This window comes from Ascidia mentula, chromosome 3 (genome assembly GCF_947561715.1).
Source record: "Ascidia mentula chromosome 3, kaAscMent1.1, whole genome shotgun sequence".
Classification (NCBI taxonomy): domain Eukaryota; kingdom Metazoa; phylum Chordata; class Ascidiacea; order Phlebobranchia; family Ascidiidae; genus Ascidia; species Ascidia mentula.
Window position 1 is genome coordinate 11,245,658 of NC_138568.1, and position 24,035 is coordinate 11,269,692.

Sequence of the window (24,035 nt, forward strand, 5' to 3'; positions counted from 1 at the left end):
GATTCATTTACAATCAAATTTACTAACGTCATGTATCATAAATTTCACTGCATACAATTGATGGATCACATCATACGAATTTAAATCTGCCTGTAATGTATGTTGGAAACTTACATGTGCGAACGGCACTGAATCTAATTGAAAGAAAGCATGCCGTTTTCGATGGATTCGGAGACAAAACAATAAATAATGTAAAAGAATCCAATACATTGCATGCAATGTGGACAGCAGTCTACGGCGGTCCAACTGGTTTCCCACTATTGTTTTTATAATCTCATGTTGCTCCAGCTTTAAAATCATTCTCAAAGTCCAGCGTTTGTAAATCAGTCGAGTGTCCGTTGTCTCCGGTAATATTAACTTGAACAGTCTCATTAGTTGCAGTCGCTTGTTTCGTTTGTTGGTTTGCACAAAGTTAAAACTTTAGTTATGAAACTGTTGGAAACAACCCTCTAAAACGGTTTTTGAAACGTTTTTTTTTTCATTTTTCAATTGCAGACAAAAGGAAGAAGAAGTAACATTGAAAGGCAAAGCGCACTTGTCAGGTTTGATGTGTTGGCGTCCACCGATAAACACAAATTTGCATGAGAAGCTAATTTTCTTCGGTGACACAAATGTCATGATATAAACATGAAACACCGAGTCGGTAATTAAATCCTTTTCTCCTAGATAATTTCCGCGAAAGCAAATTGTTGCGAGTGCAAGCCGACATAGAAGAAATGAATGTTTGAAGGCATCCTGAATGTAATCGCACAATCTACAGCCGCAAGGATTAGTATAGGCACAAGCAAGTAGCGACAAGTTAATTCCAAAATGAATTTCGAACTATGACATGAAATAACATTTGTCAGTTTCAACATGTTGGGTCAATTAAGTTACCGTTATAGTCAAGACGTATGTATCCATGATAGTATTTTAAACCAGTACAATGAACACTTACACTACTGCCTTCGCCGTTGCCTTTGCAAATTAAATATTGTGTATACCTTCCTCCGCCATAATGTTTCTCCACCCGTTTCGTGAGATGCCGCATTATGCGTCTTCAGCAAACAGCTGGACGGATAATATATCCTGGTAAAGTAACGCGGCTAAAAATAGTGTAGCATTCGGCGCCTTACCATGATGTAGAGATTCCACACAGCCAATCTTAAATATTGCATTGTCTGGGTCACAACTACTACAATTTCATCATTTTTGCGAAATGACGGCAAATAAACTGTTTTGCTTATATTTCTTTCCTTGTACAACACCTTATGGTAAAATCATTGACAAATCCCCGTCAAAAATCACTCTTACCCGGACACACTGACGTCTATCATGGCTCTACTCGTATATTTTATATTTGCCTTCATACGACTTCACTGAATTTAATGAAAAGAAATGGACAAAAATAAAGTTTGCTGATAGAATCTTGGGGTAAGTCAATTTCCTAAAGTCATCCATTAGATTTTATACCTAAACGAATGTTTTAATCCAGAACTTACTTATTTAAACACGATATTCTATGGGATAAAACTGGCTTTTTTAATACCTCAAATCTAACAGTTGCAATTACTTCAATCGACATTACATTTTTGAAAGTTGTGTTTATTATCCTGGTTATTTACACCGTGTATCATAAGTTTCTTTGCACACAATTGATCACATCATACAAATTTAAATATTTATATCTGCGGGGATTTTGTCTGGGAGTAAAAACCAATAGGGGTAAGTGAGTGAAAAATTCCTTTTGCTGAACTTCACACCCAGTTGTAGAAGTTCTGCCTTGAAGTCTTTCTGCATCTGTTTAACCTGTTGTTCCACAAATAGATTTTCGACGAAGTCGCCCAGAAACACCTGAACAATTTGTTTAACCATTACTTGTCTGCAGCTCACATAGTTTCTTGCTCTATTGTGAATATTATGTTGCAGTTACCTCATCTTTTGCGAATTGTGACAGAGCATAAGCAAACGCTACAAGAATATTGCTGACTGCCATTCCAGGAAGTGAGTTAAGGATACGACTTTCATCTGCCTGTAATATTTGTAGGAAAGTTATGTGTATATTCTAATATTGGGAATAATTTGCTAACCTCTCCTTTTTTGTGGGGTGGCAACATCATGCTTGCTGGGGCATTTGGTATAAACTGATAAGTTTCCATTTGGCCGAAGTTAACTGCTGCGTGTTGTACAGAACTTTGGAAGATGATTATTGTGCAAATACGCACCTGGAAATTAAATGGCGAAAATCTTAACAAAAAGTAATACGTTGCAATCTTTGGAAAATTAAGGAATTTTCGGGCAACCTAATGGACGACAAGGAAATAGCTTTAGATTTCTTATAGAGAAGTAAAAAAACATGATGGTTTTGTCATTAAGCAGATCTTTCTTTTGCACATACTCATATGTCGCCTAGTTATAGGCATCGCCAGTATCACTGAAAAAACATAACAGTTTAGAACAGAATGATGGGACTTCAGATCGCAGGACAACACTACTGCAGACTGTTCAGAACGTCGAAACAGAAACAATTTTGACAAGATCGGATAAAACCGAAAAAAGCGACTGCGAAAATCAGAAGCGAGAAAAAAAGTCTAATCGGATCAACGCAGTGTGGTTGGAAATGTAAAGGCTCCCCGAAACATCATACAACCCAAGGAATGTGTACAGGTTTCTTGTCCTTGGTGAAGCATTTTACCTGCGTAGCCTCAATGACGACGTGACCACTATACTTACAATAACTTCTTCCCAAACATGTAATTGAATGGAATTCGCAGTGACGCGAACGTGGAAACGCCTCCGCAACACCACCGACAAGATTAGTTTCTATGTTTGGTTTCACACTTACAAAAAGGCAATTAAAAGAATCAAGTCCACTATGTTTAAAGACTACCTTCTTTTGGCAACATATGAAGTAATTACCAGCAGCTGGCATTACAAACGATGGGCAAAGGCAATCCTGTGGGAATGTATGGTTGATGAAACGATGATAATAACAAAAACAGGTGAAAACATAAACTGATACAACACTAAACCTGTGCAAGTTTTGGAATCCACGTTGCCACGTACATAACCGGCCACAATCAGGACGATCAAACCAAAAACTTAGATTTCTACTCGATGGAAACAAGATGTACGATGCGAACTTGACAATATGTAAGTTAGGTAGTAATGATAAGACGGGTCTGTGCTACTTTACGCAAACGCACACCCATCGAAAATTTACAGCGTTCAACTATCACCAACTGCTTATCTGTGACGTTTGTGGAACAACTAATGATCAAAGAGGTTCGATGTTTGGGTAACTTTGAAACGCACACAAGCTTCAAAAAACAACCCAAAAATAACCCTTTCCATGATTCGTTAAAATAGGATTTCTTCTGTTTTGTTGTTGTTGTGCCGTATTGTTGCAATGTAGTTCTTATCATTGCATTCATTACGTACAATGGTTTTCCCAAATCCCCAAAACTACCTTACTTTAATCGGAAATATTTTGTTACTTACCATTAAATTACCGACAAAACACACAGAGTTTAGATATAAAAGTAGTCGCTTGGGTATTTTACCAACTCGTCAACATTTTCGATTTTGTCTGGCATTCCCCTGCTGTTTCCATCTTGCCAACCAAATCCTTCATTTGCCAAATCAGAAGCCCAAAATTGGAGTTCAAAGTCGTTCACCACATCCTGTAATTTACGTTTAATTAAATTGCCCCTGTGTACAGGAAAGCGCTACGAACCACTTCGCTTTTGTAAAAGAATCTAATCACTTTATCGACATAAGATTTGACTAAATTCCACAGATCCAAGCCATCGTCACGATAATGATAATTTGGCAACAAAGTTGGATCGTCCACGCCTGAAAAAACATTTCAATTAATGAACTGGCACAAGACAAGATCAACATTAATTACCTCTGGCTTTTATGTTTTGTGGCAAGTCAACATCAGACAAATGGAAATCCTTGAAGAAGTAGCGCATTGTATGAATGGCACCTAACAAAAAGGATGTGTTATTGTAACAGTTTTCTGACAAACCTATTGGGCATCATTTCAGATTAACTTACTCAAAGCAACGGCTTGGTTGACAAGTGAGTCAGGTGGAATCAAAATATGTCTTCCCTGTTCGTTGATCCATACGACCGAACTGAGGTGGGGTTTTAAAAGCTTGTAAAGTGGATGACTGAGCGGAAAATTTCGGAGAGTAGCAACGGAGAAAGTTTCTGACAGTCCGTGGGTATGAACGTAGTGATACAGCCACTAAAACGAAGTTAATAATTAAAACTATACTAACCTGGCAACATTTAAAGTAAGCAAAGGTATATTGGAATGTTGCATTGAACGATTTACCTCATGAACACTAGTCTGAGTAGAACGAAAGTACATTTTTGCAAGCAGCCAGTCGTATTGGTTGTCATCTGGTGTAAATACCGATGTCGCGTCGTTAGGAACAAGTTGGATTGCAATGGGAATGAAATCACCCGACGCATTGACGTGAAACAAACCGATGCAGTCTGCACAGTTTAACTTATCGGTTGATAGGAGACGATTGTTTCTTTCGATATTGGAGACGTATTGGTAATCAGCGATGTACATTTTTCCCTCCTGCACACAAAAGACCATAGTGAATAAACTTAAAACAACTTTACATTGTTTAGATTAACCCAACCGCCATTTCTGAAGCAAGCGTTTTTCCTGCACCAAGCAATTTGCCCACAAGTGCCTGGGTTATATTGCAATAGCTTGGTAGCTTGGTGCATCGCTTGAAAGCTGTTGGTGATATTCCTGTCAAAACTTGCCGCCCAAACTCAACATCTTTTTTCCAGCTATACACAGAGGAATTACACAGTACACATATATATTTTTGCTTAAAGGTGCTTTTTGTCACTTACTCTTGAAAAAATGGTGGATCCTTATACGCAGTCCCGGAGTAAAGCGATCGGTAATCATCTATGGTTTTAATTGCCAATGGGCCTGTTAAAGTTTATTGTGAAATAAACTTTATTTTTCTGTTGTAGGAATAAAGCTATTGTCCAACCTCGAAATAGATTCATGCCGGTATTGACAGCCAATTTCAGCCCAGCATGGCCAACACGATTTCTCTGTCCTCGCGTGACATTGTAAACAGATGGAAGGCCTTTCACTGGATCGGCTTGAAGAAACCTTGCGATTCCCCATCCCAAGTCGGCATCAGAAGTTGGTTTCGGGTTCCATGGCAACAAATTTTTGTTGTATTTAATCTCATCCATGCGCAACTTTTGAACAGCAGCATTTGTCACATTTTGTGGAAGTATCGCTGGAAACAAGTCAAAAATGCAAAGCCAACCAATTGTATACAAACAAGTTATTAGCAACGATATTCCATTCCATTCATTCAAATGGCGTGTTTCTATGGTTGCATTCAAAAGATATATTTGAATCGAATCGTGCATCAGACAAATTACAATTTCTCAAAAACATGACAGGGTTTGTATCAATCTGGACGTGGTAAAAGTCCAAGCAACAATGCGAACATCAACGGCCCAAAAAATAAGTCTTTACCTTTTCCCAATGTAACAGAAACCTCATCGTTTTCCACCCACTTATATATTGGAAAATTGTACACGATTTGTTGGTGGTTTACGATTACGTAATCTACCATCCAATTCTTGTCAGTGCTGGTTCCCACCAAGCCTATATACCAACAAAAAGTTTTTCTGAGAATCCTTGTTTATCTTTTTACACGTTTTTAGGTTTTATGTAAGTTTTATTGAGATTAGAAATACAATGCTGTGTTTCGACGAAATTGGTAAAATTTAGATATTTAACTCAGTTTTTTGTTGTTGAATGTCGCAAAATCTATAAAGAATAGACATACGGAAAGTTAGAATGATCGGGGGTCCAACTGTTTTCCCACTATTGTTTTGGACCGTGTAATCTCTTGTTGCTCCAGCTTCAAAATCATTCTCAAAGAAATAGCCAAGCGTTTGCCAATCAGTAGAGTTTCCGTTGTCTCCGGTGATTTTAACTTGAACAGTCTTATTAGTTCCAGTTGTACGATATCGCTTGTTTGTCTGCATTAAAATGTATTTTTATATTAAAACTATCTGTTAAAAACAACGGTATACGAATGATGGAAAAAAATATTTGCGAATCGGTAATTCAATCCTTTTCTTCTGGATAATATCCGCGAAGGCAAACTGTTACCAATGCAAAGCCGACATGGAAAAAAATAAATGTTTGAAGCCATGATATAGCTGGCAACGTACATTCCACTACAGCCACAAGCATTCCTATACGTAATTATAATGTCGCGTTGAATTCCACAACACACAGAATTTCGAACAAGAAACAACATGCAACAATACTCCCCAGTTTCAACATGTTAGGAAAAATAACTTACCGTTATGGTCAAGACGTATGTATCCATGATAGTGTTTTAAACCAGTACAATGAACACTTACACTAATGCATCCGTCGCTGCCTTTGCAAATTAAATTTTGTTTATACCTTCCTCCGCCCTAATGTTTCTTCATCCGCTTCGTGAGATGCCGCATTAGGCGTCTTCAGCGAACAGCTGGAAGAAACATATATCCTGGTAAAGCAACGCGGTTAAAATAGTGTAGCATTCGGCGCCTTACCCTGATGTAGAGATTCCACACAGCAAATCTTAAATATTGCATTGTCTGGGTCACAACTACTACAATTTCATCATTTATGCGAAATAATTGCGGCAAATTAGTAGATATTGTTGGCAGTCCTTTGTTTGCGCCACAACTTATGGTAAAATTATTGACAAAAACCACGTCTCGCGTTGCATGGCCCTTCGGATTTTTGCCAACATTGGAAAGTGATTGAAATGTTTCGATTTTTTACAAATATATAAGCGCACATAAAGACAAAATTGTTAGGACAGACAGACTGTTTGCTTGTAAATCTCCATTGGTATTAAGGTTTAGTTGAGAGCTAAGACATACCTTTTCACCGCTTGTCTGTCTGTGCCGTGACGTCACAACTATAGGTAAATTTACGTTTTATATTTGCCTTCAACTTCATCGAATTCAGTTACAAGAAACATACAAAAATGAAGATTGCTAATTAAACCTAGGGGTAAGTTGCAACGCTCATATAGTCATCCATTGGATTTATACCCAAATAAAAAAACAAGCGTTTTAATCCAGAAGTTACCAAATTACGATATTCTATGGGCCAAAGGAGAAAAATGTTGTTCAGATAACAGGAATCATTCAATTTGCTTGGTGGTACCTGTTGCGCCATTGCGATCTTTTATTGGGGCAAAACACGCTTTCTTAATTCGCCAAACTTCACAATTGTAATTACTTCTACCAGCTTTATATTTTTTTAACATTTGTTGTTAATATCCCGTTTATTTACGCCGTGTATCATAAGTTTCTTTATACACAATTAATGGATCACATCATACAAATTTAAATATTTATATCTGCGGGGATTTTGTCTGGGAGTAAAAACCAATAGGGGTAAGTGAGTGAAGTATTCCTTTTGCTGAACTTCACACCCAGTTGTAGAAGTTCTGCCTTGAAGTCTTTCTGCATCTGTTTAACCTGTTGTTCCACAAATAGATTCTCGACAAAGTCGCCCAAAAACACCTGAAAAATTTGTTTAAACGTTACTTGTCTGCAGCTCACATAGTTACTTGCTCTATTGTGAATATTATGTTGCAGTTACCTCATCTTGTGAGTATTGTGACAGAGCATAAGCAAAGGCAATCAGAATATTACTGACTGCAATTCCAGGAAGTGAGTTAAGGATACGATTTTCATCTGCCTGTAATATATGTTGGAAAGTTATGTGTATACTTTAATATGGGGAATACTTTCCTCACCTCTCCTTTTTTGTGTGGTGGCAACACCATGCTTGCTGGTGCGTTTGGTATAAATTGATAAGTTTCCATTTGGCCGAAATTAACAGCTGCGTGTTGTGCAGAACTTTGGAAGATAACTATGGTGCAGATTCGCACCTGAAATTGTGGGAAAAATTTCATCACCGTTTGGTGTCAACTAACATTTTGTAATTAAAATAAATATTTTACCAATTCATCAATAGTTTTGATTTTGTCCGGCATTCCCCTCCTGTTTCCGTCTTGCCAACCAAATCCTTCATTTGCCAAATCAGAAGCCCAACATTGGAGTTCAAAGTCGTTCACCACATCCTGTAATTTATGTTTAATATAGAGTAAATGACACCTGCGTTCAGTAAAAGCGTTACGAACCACTTCGCATTTGTAATAGAATCTAATCACTTTATCGACATAAGTTTTGACCGAATTCCACAGATCCAAGCCATCATCACGATAATGATAATTTGGCAACAAAGTTGGATCGTCCACGCCTGAAAAAACATTTCAATTAATGAACTAGCACAGGACAAGATCAATTTTAATTACCTCTGGATTTTAAGTTTTGTGGCAAGTCAACATCAGACAAATTGAAGTTCTTGAAGAAATAACGTACTGTATCCATGGCACCTAACATACAGGACATGTTATTGTAACAGTTTTCTAGCAAACCTGTGTGGCATTAGTTTATAATAACATACTCAGAGCAATAGCTTGGTTAGCAAGTGAACCAGGTGGAATCAAAACTTTTCTTGCTTGTTCGTTGATCGAAGCGACCGCACTGAGGTGGGGTTTCAAAAGCTTGTAAAGTGGATGACTGAGCGGAAAGTTTCGGAAAGTGGCCACAGAGAAAGTCTCTGACAGTCCATGGGTGAGCAAGTAGTGATATGTCCACTAGAATTTTTGAGGTTGGTTTTTGAATTTTTGTTGTTTTCTTTAAACAATGATGTGTTGGATTTACCTCATGAATACAAGTCTGAGTTGTTCGAAAATACATTTTTGCAAGCAGCCAGTCGTATTGGTTGTCATCTGGTGTAAATACCGATGTCGCGTCGTTAGGAACAAGTTGGATTGCAATGGGAATGAAATCACCCGACGCATTGACTTGAAACAAACCGATGCAGTCTGTGCAATCGAACTTGTTAGTTGTAAGAAGAATATTGTTTCGCTCGATATTGGAGACGTATTGGTAATCAGCGATGTACATTTTTCCCGCCTACACACAAAATACCATTGTGAATATATTGAAAAAAACAATTTTACATTGTTTAATTGAAACTAACCGCCATTTCTGAAGCAAGCGTTTTTCCTACACCAAGCAATTTGCCCACTAGTGCCTGGGTTATATTGCAATAGCTTGGTAGCTTGGTGCATCGCTTGAAAGCTGTTGGTGATATTCCTGTCAAAACTTGCCGCCCAAACTCAACATCTTTTTTCCAGCTGTACACAGAGGAATTACACAGTACACATATATATTTTTGCTTGAAAGTACTTTTTGTCACTTACTCTTGAAAAAATGGTGGATCCTTATACGCAGTCCCGACGTAAAGCAATCTGTAATCATCTATGGTGTCAATTGCCAATGGACCTGCAAAAATCATTTTAGCATCAACTTGTGTTTTGCGTTGTAAGGACACTAAGCTATTGTCCAACCTCGAAACAGATTCATGCCGGTATTGACAGCTAAACCCAACCCAGCCAAGCCACCACGAACGGCTTGACCTTTAGTTCCACTATAAAGACGTGGAAGGCCTTTCAATGCATCTACATGAAGAAACCTTGCGATTCCCCATCCCAAGTCGGCATTAGAAGTTGGTTTCGGGTTCCATGGCAACAAATTTTTGTTGTATTTAATCTCATCCATGCGCAACTTTTGAACAGCAGCATTTGTCACATTTTGTGGAAGTTTCGCTGGAAATATGTCATAAATTCCAAGCAAAAAGATTTAAAAAAATATTAATATCAAAAATAAGGTCTTGTTATGGAAAACCAATCAGTTTCATCAGCAAGTTTTTTGGCAACAAACTTCTATTACACGCATTCAAATGGAGATCGTGCATCAGACAATTTTTTTGAATCGTGCATCAGACAAATTACAAATAATCAAAGGCGTGATAGGTTTTCATCTGGTCGTGGTAAAAGTTCCAGAAATGAATTAAATTGTCAACGGTCAAAAGGCCAATACAAAAAAATGTTTATTTTACCTTTTCCCAAAGTAATAGAGACTTCATCGTTTTCCACCCACTTATATATTGGAAAATTGTACACGATTTGTTGGTGGTTTACGATTACGTAATCAACCATCCAATTCTTGTTAGTGCTGATTCCTAATAATTCTACAAAGAAATAAGTTTTCCGAAGATTCTTGGTTATCTTTTTACGCGTATTTAGGTTTTGCACAAAGTTTATTTGTGATTGGAATTCGTGGTGCGCAGTGGTCCGAAGAAACTGGTAAACTGTATATATTTAACTGAGTTGTTTTTCAGTAAAACGTCACAAGGTAAAATTAAACTTACGGAAAGTTAGAATGATCGGCGGTCCAACTGTTTTCCCACTATTGTTTTCGACCGTGTAATCTCTTGTTGCTCCAGCTTCAAAATCATTCTCAAAGAAATAGTCAAGCGTGTGCCAATCAGTCGAGTTTCCGTTGTTTCCGGTGATTTTTACTTGAACAGTCTCATTAGTTCCAGTTGTGCGATATCGCTTGTTGGTCTGCATTAAAATGTAACTACAATAATGATTTATCTGTTTTGTTGGGACTTGCTGTCAATGCAATACTTACAGGTTATTTATTACAAAAATTGCAAACATGTTTAAGTAGTAAATTTGTCTAGTAAATCAAGGATTACTATGCGTACAAATTCTTAATATCGAGTTTCATGTGTGAACCAGAAGAATTTAGAACAAGAAATAACTTATAATATTCCTCAGTTTCAACTTGTTAGGTAAAATCACTTACCGTTATGGTCAAAACGTATATATCCATGATACTGCTTGAAATCAGTACAATGAACACTTACACAAATGCCTTCGTCGTTGCCTCCACAAGCAATGTTTATATTTGCCTCAGCCCTAAAATTTCTGCATCCGATTATCGTGCGACAAATCGTGAAATGTCGCAGAGAGCATTTTCCACGCAACTAAGGGCAGTTGTAAAGACGTACAAAAGCTGCCAGTAACCACTGCAGATGCTTGAGCTTTAAATCGATGCAAATAGATGATTTTTACAGGTGATCATTTCAAGTGTGATCAAATAAACTATTGGATTAGCAAGGTTTCCATAGAAAGCGTAATTTACTTTTATTATTAAAAAAGTATATTCAATATTTTTACACTTTCCACACAAGATTTTGCTTAACTTTAAGTTTGTAGCGGGTGCTTGATAGCGTGTATTTTAATGACTGCGCGTCGTTACAAGAACACGCTCAATTTCGAGACACGCGCAGAAAAAAGGAAAACACATCACGCTTCAGTAAGTTCAAGGGCGGCATCCGCCACATTATTCCACCCCAGAAGCGGGACGTTGTTTTTTGGACGCCCTCTTTTGCGAGCTTGCCCAACAGGTACCGGTTGGAACAGTCGACTATAGCAGGTTTAAGGCGATCAATCGAAATAGAATGTTCAACACCTTAAATGTATGTCACAAAATACTTTTCGTGACGAGCACACACTTTAAAAGGACCATCATACGGTGGCGAAAGTGGGGGGCGATATGCGATATCCATCTTTACGCACGAAAACATATGTGCAATTGCGTAACGAAGGTGGCACAAATGCACGAGTTCGACCAATGGCGCGACATTGGCTGCGGTATTAATGTTTGATACACACAAGATTACATCTACATAACAAACTGACTCACATAGAAAAAACTGTAGGTAATTTTGAAACATACCATATTACATAAATTTGTATGTATATTCTTCAAGTTTTTCAAAATATTTTTCCCTGTGGTAGGCTACTTAACTTATTACCAGTTTCACAAACATTATATCAGAGTAACAACCCCAAAGCATTTCGACCTTTGGCCATCTGATGATGTAAATTGTTTGTATAATTGCATGTAGTTAGGAAAGCATTTTTACACTAGGAGACATTATACCCATATTTCTGCATATAAAATGACGTCATGATTACGTCACTAGATTTATTACGCCAACACAGTACGTTGATACATACTTAAACCAAATGTTACATCTTGTTTGCCAGTAATTGCCGATTTCTATGAATGCACATTTTTGTCCACACTAATGTGTGTTGCAATCTTATACGGTCTGTGACGTAATAATAAGAGACCAAGTTTTAAGTGATAACGCAACAACGTGGTTTTGTCCTTTTTGTGTCCGACAACTGTGCAGCACAGTGCTACGTCATTTTTATTCTGCAAAAGGTTTTTTTGTGTTGCGAGCAGGCATTTTCTAGTGAGTCTATTTGTACATATGTGTGTAACGACTGAAGAACCAAATAACCGAAATGTGTAAATTGGAACTTTGGCAAATTTAACTGCGATGACTTAGAAGTCAGTTCGCTGAACAGTATAGCTGCCCTTGTTTATGTAATTAACTTTACACCACGGTGTTGACGCTGTCTTTGTACTCACAGTGTCTCTCTTGCATTTGTACACACGTGAAGCGTGTGGTATTCAATATTCTGTCGCCCAAAGTTATCGGTAAGCATTGCGTGTGTTACGTCATAGTGGCGCATTGTAGTTTATGTTGCTTGTTTCTTTTAGGTGTGCGACAGTAACTGCTTGGACCGTCTTTGTGGTCCAGAGTTTCCCGGTTCCCAAATAGTTGGTGAGCCTTATGCTGTAATTGACTACTTGTGAAGTGTATTTGTTTGACACATTGCCTTCTGTGTAGAAACCGTGTTCTAAGGGTCCACGTGACTTTTCGTCTCCTCCCGACGTCTGTATCGTCTACATTTCAAATTCATTCTTTCTTTCGTACGATTGCGTACTGCACATTCGACAACAAGAATAACATCAACTGAGTGAGCGAGTTTGAGGCCCATTTAGGATACGCGTCTTAACTGCGGGAATTCCGCCTCGTGTGACGTTCCGCGCCAAGAACTAGGCGCGTTCAACGGACGTTACACCAAATATTACATACGGTGGTATACTTACACTTTAAAACTTCAATTTACACATGGTGTCCAAAAAACTGTTCGACAATACATCGCCGTACCTCGGAAAGAAGGGTAGGGAGTATTTAATATTTTTAATTATTGGAATTAACATAGCACTAAGTTTAACATACTTAAAATTCAGCTCGAAACTCTACCCACGTTTTAAGTAATTCCAATTTATATGTGAGCTTCCTATCTCTTCGAATACAAAAAGTCGCATTTGATCTCCTGGAAGTCATGCGTGACAGAGACAATCAGGAGCCGTTGCACTACCATAAGAGTATACTATGGTGGCATCCGCCACAAGTTTTCCATTCACTGGAACGTTTTTGTACATTAAACCATAGAACAGGTTTTTCAAAAACATGTTTCATACAATCAAACATCAATGTTTTCTCCATCCAGGACCATATGTTTTATACCTAACCCTACGAAGGTTTCATTGAAAAATGTGTTTTATGACTAACCCTGAAAAATTCATATGATATACGTTGTCGCATTACATCTTGTACATACTTGTGCGTGTTGTTAACGTATAAACAGTAATTGAGCTTGTTACGTAATAGAGTCACTTCTAACACCATTTATTGTCTAAATTTTATTCTATCTTTGAATGGCTGGCTGCTGTGTGGACGTGTTGTTTCTTGGCATCAAAAGTGATTATCCACGACAAATACGTGTTGCAAGTGGTATATGACGTTACAATTAACCAATAGTTTTGTCTAAAAATTCGGTGTACTTTACGGGGTTTCCAGATTGGCCTTTTTAAAAGCAGTTTGGTCCTCAAAAATTATGTTAAACCTTGTTTTGAATTACGCTTTATAAGACCTATCGCCTTTTTTGTTATTGTTGAGTTGCTTTGTACATATGTGTACAAGATTCCTAAACTAAATTAACAAAACTATATTGCTGTAGATTCAACTGCGGTGTCATTCCTGTTTTTTCTACACCTAATAAAGCGTAGTTCTTTGACGCGGAGCCTTTGCTTTGTAGAAACCGCCTTTGTTGATTCTTTTTCTCTCGTCCTTTGATTTGTGTACGTCGCCGAACAAGCGTATACCATTGTTTGAAGGTTAACGGGGTGTAAAGTGCGAAGTACATTGACCAATGGATAAGAGAGGCGAGACCGAAGGTTAAAAACCACTGATATGTTTAGTCCCTTGTCGCACTGCCAGGCTTTAAATACCTTTTCATTTGTGAACCATGTCACAAGTTAGCCAGAAGTGACATTTATATTCGATGCAAAAACATTGACCTGCGCCAAAGATTTTCCCCTTCAAAATGGATAAATTATTTGGCACAAGGTGAATACCTTCACCATTATTTAACTCAATGGTTCCCCCCTGGGGGCGTTTGCAATCGTGCGGGGGGCGCTGGAGCCCAAATGGGCGATCAGGGGGCGCTATGCGAAATAAATGACGGATTGGTGGGCGCTTGGTGACCGGGCAAATTTTCTCTTATAGCGTAAGTCGGTGTTTCCCAACCGGTGGTACGCGTATCACTAGTGGTACGTGAGCACCTTTCCGTAATTTGCGTGTAAAGTTCGAATTTAACAAATCGTAACTGATTTCAAAATTTCCGATAGTTTATACCCTAGGTTACTTTGTAACACTCAATTAGGTGGTACGCAACCACAAAAAGGTTCAGTCCAATCTTTGTATAATTTATGCTCCTTTAAAAAAGGTTTTTCTCGCATGCTGAACTAGAAGTTATCGATTCTGTCGTCACAACGAACTTAATTGACAAGCAACAAATAAATGTGTTATGTTTTTGTCTGTTCTGTTGGGCGTTGTTAAATGACTAAGGTGTTTGGGGGGCGGTGCAGAAAAAAAGTTTGAAAAACGCTGATTTAACACATACTTGTCAAAGAGATATCAATTTGCAAACAACACATTCATATAACTGCTCGTTTGAACCCAAAATGCGGACTATGTTTGAGACAAAGCTTCTGCTTTTTTATGGCAACAGTTCTATCGTTTATTTTTGGAAATTACCTCATTTTCAAACTTAGTGAAAGGACCATCTTACCGCAATGGACTAAGATTATGACGCCTTTTAATTATTAATCCGCCAGGAAGAATGTACATGTACAGTCGCTGAATAAATGACACCAACATATATGATGCATACTAAACTGTTCGTTCTTCCGGTGAAAAAACAACAAATATAAATCCTTTTGTTTTAAAAGAATGTAATTTTCTGACGTTTCGCCTGTACGAACGGCTTTTTCGGATAATAAATTAAACACAGTAGCAAACCCAAAGGCAAGAAAATAAAACCCAAAGCCGAAAGTACTTTTCCATCAATGCGATTTTTCCAGGATCAACCCTTTTGCAAAAATTGTTTCTTGTTTAATTAATTTTGTTTCCTTCCAACTGTGGTCGGTGATAAGGATGTGGGCGCATAGAGCAGATTTATTAGGCTACATATTGCGTAGTGCTGCCTTGCTTTCTATAATACTGAACGTCAAATTACGTTTCGTCTGGCCAATGTAAACAGTGTTGCAATCAAGCCAGGGTATTTGGTAAACTATACCGGTCATTAAGGGCATGGAATTACGGTCTTTTGGTTTGGGTGGCATATTTTCTAGGGTACACAAAGGTTTCATGGCAACTTTTGCTCCAGTAGCGTCGTGCAATCTTGACATCCGCTTAGACATTCCTTGTATACATATATGGTATAATAGTGAATGCTGTGTATGTTTGTTATGTGTGCGGGGTGTGAATCAATTAATACACATATTTTCATATTTAGCAATTTATAAAAAATAAAAAACAAAAATAAAAAAAAAATTTGAAGCGAGCAGTTGTTTGCTGTGCGAGTGTGACTTTGAAACTCACGCAAACCAGGAACACGTCACGCAAACCAGGAAAACTCAAAGCAAGGGAACGAAAAGAGAAAGGCAACATATGCGCTGCGTTAAACTCCGCTACATAATCCCTTCCAGAAGCGGAACCAATTCATGTTACTTTTTATTTACATACCTTCATTTAGGCAATTTGATTATATAGACAACAATATATATTTGCTGATTGCAAAGGTACAAAATTTTTTTGGTTAACAACGATTCAACCAACCTCACAGTAAGATTCATCAGAAATATATAATTTTTTTTAATGTAGATTACCTAAACATTTTAAGTGGTATTCCCACAAACCCTTTTTGCGGAGTTGAAGTGTGGACTCCACAATCTGACCCCTAAGTATAAATTATTAAAAATGCTTTAACCCCACTTTTTATTCATAATTTACTCATGTAACTACGATATTCTATGGGTCAAAAAACTCTTTCTTAATACGACAAACCTCACAATTGTAATTAACTTGATCAACATATTTTTTAAAGATTTATTTAATATCCCGTTTATTTACGCCGTGTATCATAAGTTTCTTTGTACACAATTGATGGATCACATCATACAAATTTAAATATTTATATTTGTGGGGATTTTGTCTGGGAGTAAAAACCAATAGGGGTAAGTGAGTGAAGAATTCCTTTTGCTGAACTTCGCACCCAGTTGTAGAAGTTCGGCCTTGAAGTCTTTCTGCATCTGTTTAACCTGTTGTTCCACAAATAGATTCTCGACAAAGTGGCCCAAAAACACCTGAACAATTTGTTTAAACGTTACTTTCCATGCAGCAAATAAATTATGTTGCTTTTACCTCATCTTGTGCGAATTGTGACAGAGCATAAGCAAACGCTACAAGAATATTACTGACTGCAATTCCAGGAAGTGAGTTAAGGATACGATTTTCATCTGCCTGTAATATATGTTGGAAAGTTATGTGTATATTTTAATATGGGGAATACTTTGCTCACCTCTCCTTTTTTGTGGGGTGGCAACATCATGCTTGCTGGTGCGTTTGGTATAAATTGATAAGTTTCCATTTGGCCGAAATTAACAGCTGCGTGTTGTGCAGAACTTTGGAAGATAATTATGGTGCAGATACGCACCTGAAATTGTGGTAAAAATTTCATCACCGTTTGATGTCAACTAACATTTTGTAATTAAAATAAATATTTTACCAATTCATCAATAGTTCTGATTTTGTCTGGCATTCCCCTGCTGTTTCCATCTTGCCAACCAAATCCTTCATTTGCCAAATCAGAAGCCCAACATTGGAGTTCAAAGTCGTTCACCACATCCTGTAATTCATGTTTAATAACAAAAAAGGCCCCTGCGTTCAGTAAAAGCGTTACGAACCAGTTCGCTTTTGTAAAAGAACCTGATCACTTTATCGACATAAGTTTTGACTGAATTCCACAGATCCAAGCCATCGTCACGATAATGATAATTTGGCAACAAAGTTGGATCGTCCACGCCTAAAAAACATTTTAAATGTTACTCAGATGGAATTTAACCTGCCGAAACTTCACCGAAAGCACTGTTTCACACATCAAATAGATAAGACCAAAAAAATCATAAATTACCTCTGGCTTTTAAGTTTTGTGGCAAGTCAACATCAGACAAATTGAAGTTCTTGAAGAAATAACGTACTGTATCAATGGCACCTAACATACAGGACGTGTTATTGTAACAGTTTTCTAGCAAACCTGTGTGGCTATAGTTTATAATAACATACTCAGAGCAATAGCTTGGTTGGCAAGTGACACAGATGGAATCAAAACTTTTCTTGCTTGGTCGTTGATCGAAGCGACCGCACTGAGGTGGGGTTTCAAAAGCTTGTAAAGCGGATGACTGAGCGGAAAATTTCGGAAAGTGGCAACAGAGAAAGTTTCTGACAGTCCATGGGTGAGCAAGAAGTGATATGTCCACTAAAATTTAGGTTTGTTTTTGAAACTACCGAATTTACATGGTTTTATTAACATAATGATCAGTTACAGAATTGAACGATTTACCTCATGAATACCACTAAAACGAAGTTAATAAATAAAACTATACCAACGTGGCAACAAGTAAGCAAAGATATATTGGAATGTTGCATTGAACGATTTACCTCATGAACACATGACTGAGTTGTGCGAAAATACATTTTTGCAAGCAGCCAGTCGTATTGGTTGTCATCTGGTGTAAATACCGATGTCGCGTCGTTAGGAACAAGTTGGATTGCAATGGGAATGAAATCACCCGACGCATTAACTTGAAACAAACCGATGCAGTCAGCACAGTTTAACTTGTTAGTTGTTAGGAGACAATTGTTTCGTTCGATATTGGAGACGTATTGGTAATCAGCGATGTAAATTTTTCCCGCCTACACAGAAAAGACCATTGTGAATAAATTGAAAACAATTTAAAATTGTTTAATTGAAACCAACCGCCATTTCTGAAGCAAGCGTTTTTTCTGCACCAAGTGATTTGCCCACAAGGGCCTGGGTTATATTGCAATAGCTTGGTAGCTTGGTGCATCGCTTGAAAGCTGTTGGTGATATTCCTGTCAAAACTTGTCGCCCAAACTCAACATCTTTTTTCCAGCTATAAACAGAGTTAAATATAAATTTTTATTAATGTAAGCACTTTTTGTTACTTACTCTTGAAAAAATGGTGGATCCTTATACGTTGTCCCAACGTAAAGCAATCTGTAATCATCTATGGTTTTAATTGCCAATGGACCTGTTAAATATAAACATATTTAAAAAACAAACAGTTTCCGGTAAAGTATTAAGTCGGTGTCGAACCTTGAAACAGATTCATGCCGGTATTAACAGCTAAACCCAACCCAGCAAAGCCACCACGAACCGCTTGACCTTGTGTACCACTATAAAGACGTGGAAGGCCTTTCACTATATCTACATGAAGAAACCTTGCGATTCCCCATCCCAAGTCGGCATTAGAAGTTGGTTTCGGGTTCCATGGCAACAAAATCTTGTTGTATTTAATCTCATCCACGCGCAACTTTTGAACAGCAGCATTTGTCACATTTTGTGGAAGTGTCGCTGGAAATACATCAAAAACATACATTTTTTTAAAATTATCAACCAAACAACTTACAATCTGCTGTAATTTGTTAGCAAAAATCTTTTAAAACATCATTATATTGGCAGTTTGGGTTTAATTTTTACCTTTCCCCAAAGTAACAGAGACCTCATCGTTTTCCACCCACTTATAAATTGGAAAATCGTACACGATTTGTTGGTGGTTTACGATTACGGAATCAACCATCCAATTCTTGTTAAAGCTGATTCCCACCAATCCTTCATAAACAAACACAGTAAAACAGAGAGCCAGAGCTAAACTGCTGTTTATCACATTATGTAGACGTTTTGAACTCTTTCTGGGGGCCTCATCAGTACTATAATGAACTGCTTGCAAAAGAGCGTCGAGGTAGAGTTCATTTAGCAGTTCATTATAGTACTGATGAGGCCCCCAGAAAGAGTTCGAAACGTCTACATAATGTGTTAAACAGCATTTTAGCTCTGGCTTTCCTTTTAAAACTCGTCAACACCAGATATTTTGCACCCAAACACAGTTTCCTATTATTCACAAAATAAGTTTTTTAATATTTTCATAAAGATTTTTGTTGTTAGAAATGCATAATAAAATAAAATCTAAATATTTATTTCAGTAATTTTGTTGTTGAATGACGGAAAATAAAATAGACATACGGAAAGATAGAATGATCGGCGGTCCAACTGGTTTCCCACTATTGTTTTGGACCGTGTAATCTCTTGTTGCTCCAGCTTCAAAATCATTCTCAAAGAAATAGTCAAGCGTGTGCCAATTAGTCGAGTTTCCGTTGTCTCCGGTAATTTTAACTTGTACAGTCTCATTAGTTCCAGTCGCTTGGTATCGTTTGTTTGTCTGTATAAAACTGTAACTTTAGCAACAAAATTAACTGGTAAAAGTCCACCTCTGGATGTTTTGAATGCCATGGTCAGCATTAGCCGGAGCTTTATGCGTGTGTTAATACTGAAAGGACAGTGATCGCCGAGCAGCATTAGGAGTCTATGGTATAAATCCTCATTTGCCATACATTAAGTCATTCATACAGTAGGATAAAGTTACTTTGCAAATAAAGCGCATCTGTGTGATTCTGGGTTTATTTGAGCTGTTTTTGTTACAATGCACGAATGGTTAAAAAATTATCTGTCTTGTCAGCGACTAATTGCTTTTATCCCAGAGAATTTCCACGTAAGGTAATTATTGTATTATATGTCTGAGAGCAATCCCACTCAAAAATAAATGTTACAATTCATCCCGTGAATTTTAAAAGTACATGCAACAATATTATCAACATGTTGGCATAAATAACTTACCGTTATGATCAAGACGTATGTATCCATGATAGTGTTTTAAACCAGTACAATCAACACTTACACTAATACCCTCGCCGTTGCCTCTGCAAAGTAAACAATTTTTATATCTTCCTCCCCTTTTATCCGTTTGTCGAACAACAAGTCGTTAAATGTCGCATATGCTAACATCCTTTACGCAACCACGCACGCGCAGTTGTAAAGAACATATCCTTGTGAAAAAGTTTGCATTTAACCACTGAGCAACGCAAACTTCGTCGGGCGAGAGACCATGACTGATTGCTGCAAATACATTTACCTAAACCTTGAATAAGTGCGAAATACTAAACATGAGAAATAATCATTTTGGTTTTGGTCTTTACTCCCCGTTTAACATGATAGGCAAAAACAGTACAAAAACCACTTTACGAAATGTGGAAGTTATGCGCCTGTTTGGTGGATGTGGAAGTAACTTTAGCGGAAAATGTTAAACATAAACAGGAAGAATAATATTGTGATAGATGTTTTTCTTAACCTGAACGGGATGTAACATGTAGCTATAACCGGAAGCAAGGGTAGAATGTTTGATCATTGTTTTGATTAAAAAGTTTGGTTACCGTTACATCGTTATATTCCACTGCCGGTACTAGCGGAGGCACTTCATCAAACGCTATATAATGCGGTTGAATGTCCGCCCGCTTGTTTATCATCATATAGTTTTCGACATAGGCGCCTAGTTATCATTTTTCTAGGGGCGCGGCTCTATTTGAACGTCATAATTTGTTACTATGACGTCATCGAGTATTGAAAAACTGTGTTTGAATTTAAATGCATGAGGCGTATTAGCGAAAAGGGCGGACTTAACGATGAACACACGAGATCGGTCTACGACACAACTAATAAGTACCTGTTGGCATATCATACTGCGAGACTGACGTTGCAACAACCGATGTTAGTTACGCAAGCGAAACTAGGTCAACAAATTTTGTGTGCGCCCAGTAAGAAACACATTGTTTTTAGGTCTTTTTTACGAACATTATGCGACGAGTTACATGGTGCGGACAGACGCGCGTAATAGCCACTCGTTTTTTTTGAAAACCTGGCGAGGGGGGCGCTAAAATTTTTCGGTAACTGATGACCTTATTCTTAGCAAAATCAACACTGTCAGCCCAAAACCGTTACACCATAGACTACGTTTTCTTGAAATTTTGCAATAAAGTTAATACGTTTTCGGCAAATGGTGCAAATGCCAAACTGCACTCTTTCTCTATATGGGTTATTTAGCTGTTGTGCAGTGTTTATACCAACGCACTGAAATGATACGCCAATCCTTAGCGACAACAATCTTTCAGTTTCAAGGCCAACCTTGGTGCTGTATGGGCCTCGGGTGCGCTTCACTGGCTGCACTGCTCTCTCGTGAAGCCTGTAATTAGGTACTAAGTAACTGAACATAAGTAGGGTATGGCACATGTACCGATTAAACTACACACATTTTTGCGTGTGTCTTAATTATGACTTGTGGAACTAAAACAGCTGAATTCCCTGACGTTCTACTTTCATCTGTGGGCAATTGCCTATAGAATGCATAGCAAACGAACCTAAACCCGTTGTATCTGACCATGGGCGTCCAAAGCACATTTGACTATAGGCGTCGATATTTTCAGCATCTGAAAAAATACTATTGTCATTCTGGCGAAATAAAAAAATAGAAATTTAAAAACGCGTTCCGCATCACTTACCACAACATTCACATAATATTTTTAATTTTACTTCAGGTTTAGCATAATCCTGACATTCCGGTAAAACAAATTATATGTCAAATGTCACAGCAATCATTAGGGCAAACATTTAAATGCCATGTCACACCAAATATTCCTTCATGTAACATAAATCACAGCGTATTAGATAGTTCCCAAAAAAACGTAATTCATGGACGCTTTAATCACTTTCCGGGACTAATATTTTTCTAAAAATCGCCCTATAGGTAGAGTACAGCATCATCTAAACCCTCATACTGAAATAAAATGGTACATAAGCGCCGTTTCTCATCGAAATGACTTCTTCCGTCATCAAAGCAACAGGGAAGCAATGCTGAACGGTTGACTATTACGTCATAAACGCATCAAAAACAAGCTTCCACTGCTGTTAGCTCAAAATGAATTATAGCTGATAATAACTAAATTATACTTCAAACACTTTCCGGGACTAATATTTTTCTAAAAATCGTCCTATAGGTAGAGTACAGCATCAGCTAAACGCTCATATCGAAACAAAATGGTACACAAGCGCCGTTTTCCAACGAAATGACTTTTTCTGTCAACAATTAATACCGAACTATTACTACGTTTCCATGGCCACTTTTCAGGCGCAGTACTCGGCCCGAAGGCCGAAAAACGGAAGTGACGTAGTAAAACGAGGCGCTTTACTGCGCCTGAACTGGCGATCGGTCGGGCGGTCTAGAAGGGGTTGCCTGACCGAGTTGAGGCGGAGCATACTCGGCCCGACGGATTTCGGTTTTTTTGAAGTTGTAACTGTGCAGTCGTGTGGTGATAAGAAATAGTTCTGCGAATGGCGTTAGTGTTGTTAACTTGAGTAGTAACAATTTATTGAAAATATTATCCTTGCAGGGAGACAAAAATGTGACTATATAGCCACCTTGCAAAAATGCTATGAACCGGATTGTGGTAGACTCACTGTACAGCTGGTTGCTGATGAAATTAGAAAGGTCACAGCTTCACCATTTATGACTAATTATTTGCAATTTAATTCTTTTTTGTAAATTTATGGATATTAATTGTCAGGTAGCTACTGGCTTGAAAGTTCAGAAATCAAGTTGTATTTGAAGGAACTTCCCATTCTACAAGGATCACCATATGCTTCCCTTGTTATCACATACATTTTGATGACTTGTTATCACATACAAATGTTTTGTAAACAATGCATTAGGTTGTTAATCCAGTAAACATTTAAAGCTCATGCAGACATATGAAAATGGTCAGTCATTGAAACTTCACATGAGCTTGATCATGGTGCACAGTACTATGTGTGTATGGACCTAACCATTGAAAGCAAATGGGCTTTGTGAATGCTCACCTATGAATGAATTGTGTACCATGTTTTGTTTCAATTCAATAAATAAAATCACAAAGTTTTGTGTGGATTAAAAAAATCAAAGATATAGAAAATATGTCTACCAGCATTATGATGAACAGCATTCTAGCTTTGGCTTTTTTATTTAGACTATTTAACTCCAGATACTTTGCACCCAAGAAAATATGTTACTGTCTAATGCTGGGCACAGTTATATGATGGAATCTGTAATGTGTACAACTGTTTAAAACTTCTTAATTTTCACAAAAAGTGGAAATAGACAAGGTTGGTGGTGTTTTACAGTATTTTATAATTTTCTTGGGAATTCAATGTTCTGTGGCACCCTTTTATGTCTAATAACCAGAAAGACAGCATTATTTGGCCGTACTTTCCACAACATGCACAAGTCTGAACGGACATGGAAACGCAAGCCGTTTTGCGCCTGTTCGTTCGGGCCTAGTATATGATCGGGCCATGTTTTCGGGCTATGTACAAATGTGGCCATGGAAACGTAGTATATGATATACGATGAAATTCTTTTGACGCTTTAAGCACTTTCCGGGACTAACATATTTTCTAAAAATCGCCCTGTAGTTAGAGTACAGCATCAGCTATCCGCTCATATCGAAATAAAATGGTACATAAGCGCCGTTTTCCAACGAAATGACTTTTTCTGTCATCAAAAGAACCTTGAAGCACCGCTATTACGTCATAAATGCATCAAACTCCAGCTTACACTGCTGTCAAGTTGAAATGAACTAGAGCTGATAATAATAAAATTATACTTTAATCACTTTC

At 37.7% G+C, this 24,035-nt stretch overlaps 3 protein-coding genes across 3 annotated transcripts; all 3 read right to left on the reverse strand.

Annotated features, from left to right (window-relative positions):
- Nucleotides 1-1,653: 1,653 nt before the first annotated feature.
- LOC145894487 (allene oxide synthase-lipoxygenase protein-like) lies at nucleotides 1,654-6,383 on the reverse strand. The gene is made up of 14 exons (XM_082983095.1): nucleotides 6,357-6,383; nucleotides 5,832-6,027; nucleotides 5,516-5,647; nucleotides 5,013-5,270; nucleotides 4,867-4,948; nucleotides 4,644-4,800; nucleotides 4,325-4,579; nucleotides 4,042-4,234; nucleotides 3,890-3,970; nucleotides 3,716-3,834; nucleotides 3,543-3,662; nucleotides 2,070-2,204; nucleotides 1,913-2,011; nucleotides 1,654-1,833 (listed from the first exon to the last, which is right to left on the reverse strand). Exons 1-14 carry the CDS (start codon nucleotides 6,381-6,383, stop codon nucleotides 1,654-1,656), a joined length of 2,034 nt encoding a protein of 677 aa, XP_082839221.1.
- A 936-nt stretch (nucleotides 6,384-7,319) lies between these two features.
- On the reverse strand, nucleotides 7,320-10,919 carry LOC145894486 (allene oxide synthase-lipoxygenase protein-like). Its single transcript, XM_082983094.1, has 14 exons — nucleotides 10,789-10,919; nucleotides 10,346-10,541; nucleotides 10,034-10,165; nucleotides 9,483-9,740; nucleotides 9,336-9,417; nucleotides 9,113-9,269; nucleotides 8,791-9,045; nucleotides 8,531-8,723; nucleotides 8,379-8,459; nucleotides 8,205-8,323; nucleotides 8,025-8,144; nucleotides 7,818-7,952; nucleotides 7,661-7,759; nucleotides 7,320-7,581 (listed from the first exon to the last, which is right to left on the reverse strand). Exons 1-14 carry the CDS (start codon nucleotides 10,813-10,815, stop codon nucleotides 7,402-7,404), a joined length of 2,034 nt encoding a protein of 677 aa, XP_082839220.1. The 5' UTR covers nucleotides 10,816-10,919; the 3' UTR covers nucleotides 7,320-7,401.
- A 5,401-nt stretch (nucleotides 10,920-16,320) lies between these two features.
- Nucleotides 16,321-21,765, reverse strand: LOC145896010 (allene oxide synthase-lipoxygenase protein-like). The gene is made up of 15 exons (XM_082984798.1): nucleotides 21,746-21,765; nucleotides 20,172-20,254; nucleotides 19,521-19,716; nucleotides 18,978-19,109; nucleotides 18,594-18,851; nucleotides 18,447-18,528; nucleotides 18,234-18,390; nucleotides 17,915-18,169; nucleotides 17,540-17,732; nucleotides 17,388-17,468; nucleotides 17,161-17,279; nucleotides 16,983-17,102; nucleotides 16,776-16,910; nucleotides 16,619-16,717; nucleotides 16,321-16,560 (listed from the first exon to the last, which is right to left on the reverse strand). Exons 2-15 carry the CDS (start codon nucleotides 20,196-20,198, stop codon nucleotides 16,381-16,383), a joined length of 2,034 nt encoding a protein of 677 aa, XP_082840924.1. The 5' UTR covers nucleotides 20,199-20,254; nucleotides 21,746-21,765; the 3' UTR covers nucleotides 16,321-16,380.
- Nucleotides 21,766-24,035: the final 2,270 nt, after the last annotated feature.

Bases quoted from the DNA above. Each gene is read 5' to 3' on its own strand.
- LOC145894486 (XM_082983094.1), bottom strand. From the start codon at position 10,815: ATGGATATATACGTTTTGACCATAACG. The intron at 9,741-10,033 runs GTAAAATAAACA...ACATATTTCCAG, and splicing joins CTCTATTACTTTGGGAAAAG to CGAAACTTCCACAAAATGTG. The intron at 8,145-8,204 runs GTTCGTAACGCT...CATAAATTACAG, and splicing joins TCTATTACAAATGCGAAGTG to GATGTGGTGAACGACTTTGA.
- LOC145894487 (XM_082983095.1), bottom strand. From the start codon at position 6,383: ATGGATACATACGTCTTGACCATAACG. The intron at 5,648-5,831 runs GTATGTCTATTC...GTTGGTATATAG, and splicing joins CCCGATCATTCTAACTTTCC to GCTTGGTGGGAACCAGCACT. The intron at 5,271-5,515 runs GTAAAGACTTAT...ACTTGTTTCCAG, and splicing joins TTCTGTTACATTGGGAAAAG to CGATACTTCCACAAAATGTG.
- LOC145896010 (XM_082984798.1), bottom strand. From the start codon at position 20,198: ATGGATACATACGTCTTGATCATAACG. The intron at 18,529-18,593 runs GTTCGACACCGA...TATATTTAACAG, and splicing joins CGGCATGAATCTGTTTCAAG to GTCCATTGGCAATTAAAACC. The intron at 17,733-17,914 runs GTAAATCGTTCA...CCTAAATTTTAG, and splicing joins CTCAGTCATGTGTTCATGAG to TGGACATATCACTTCTTGCT.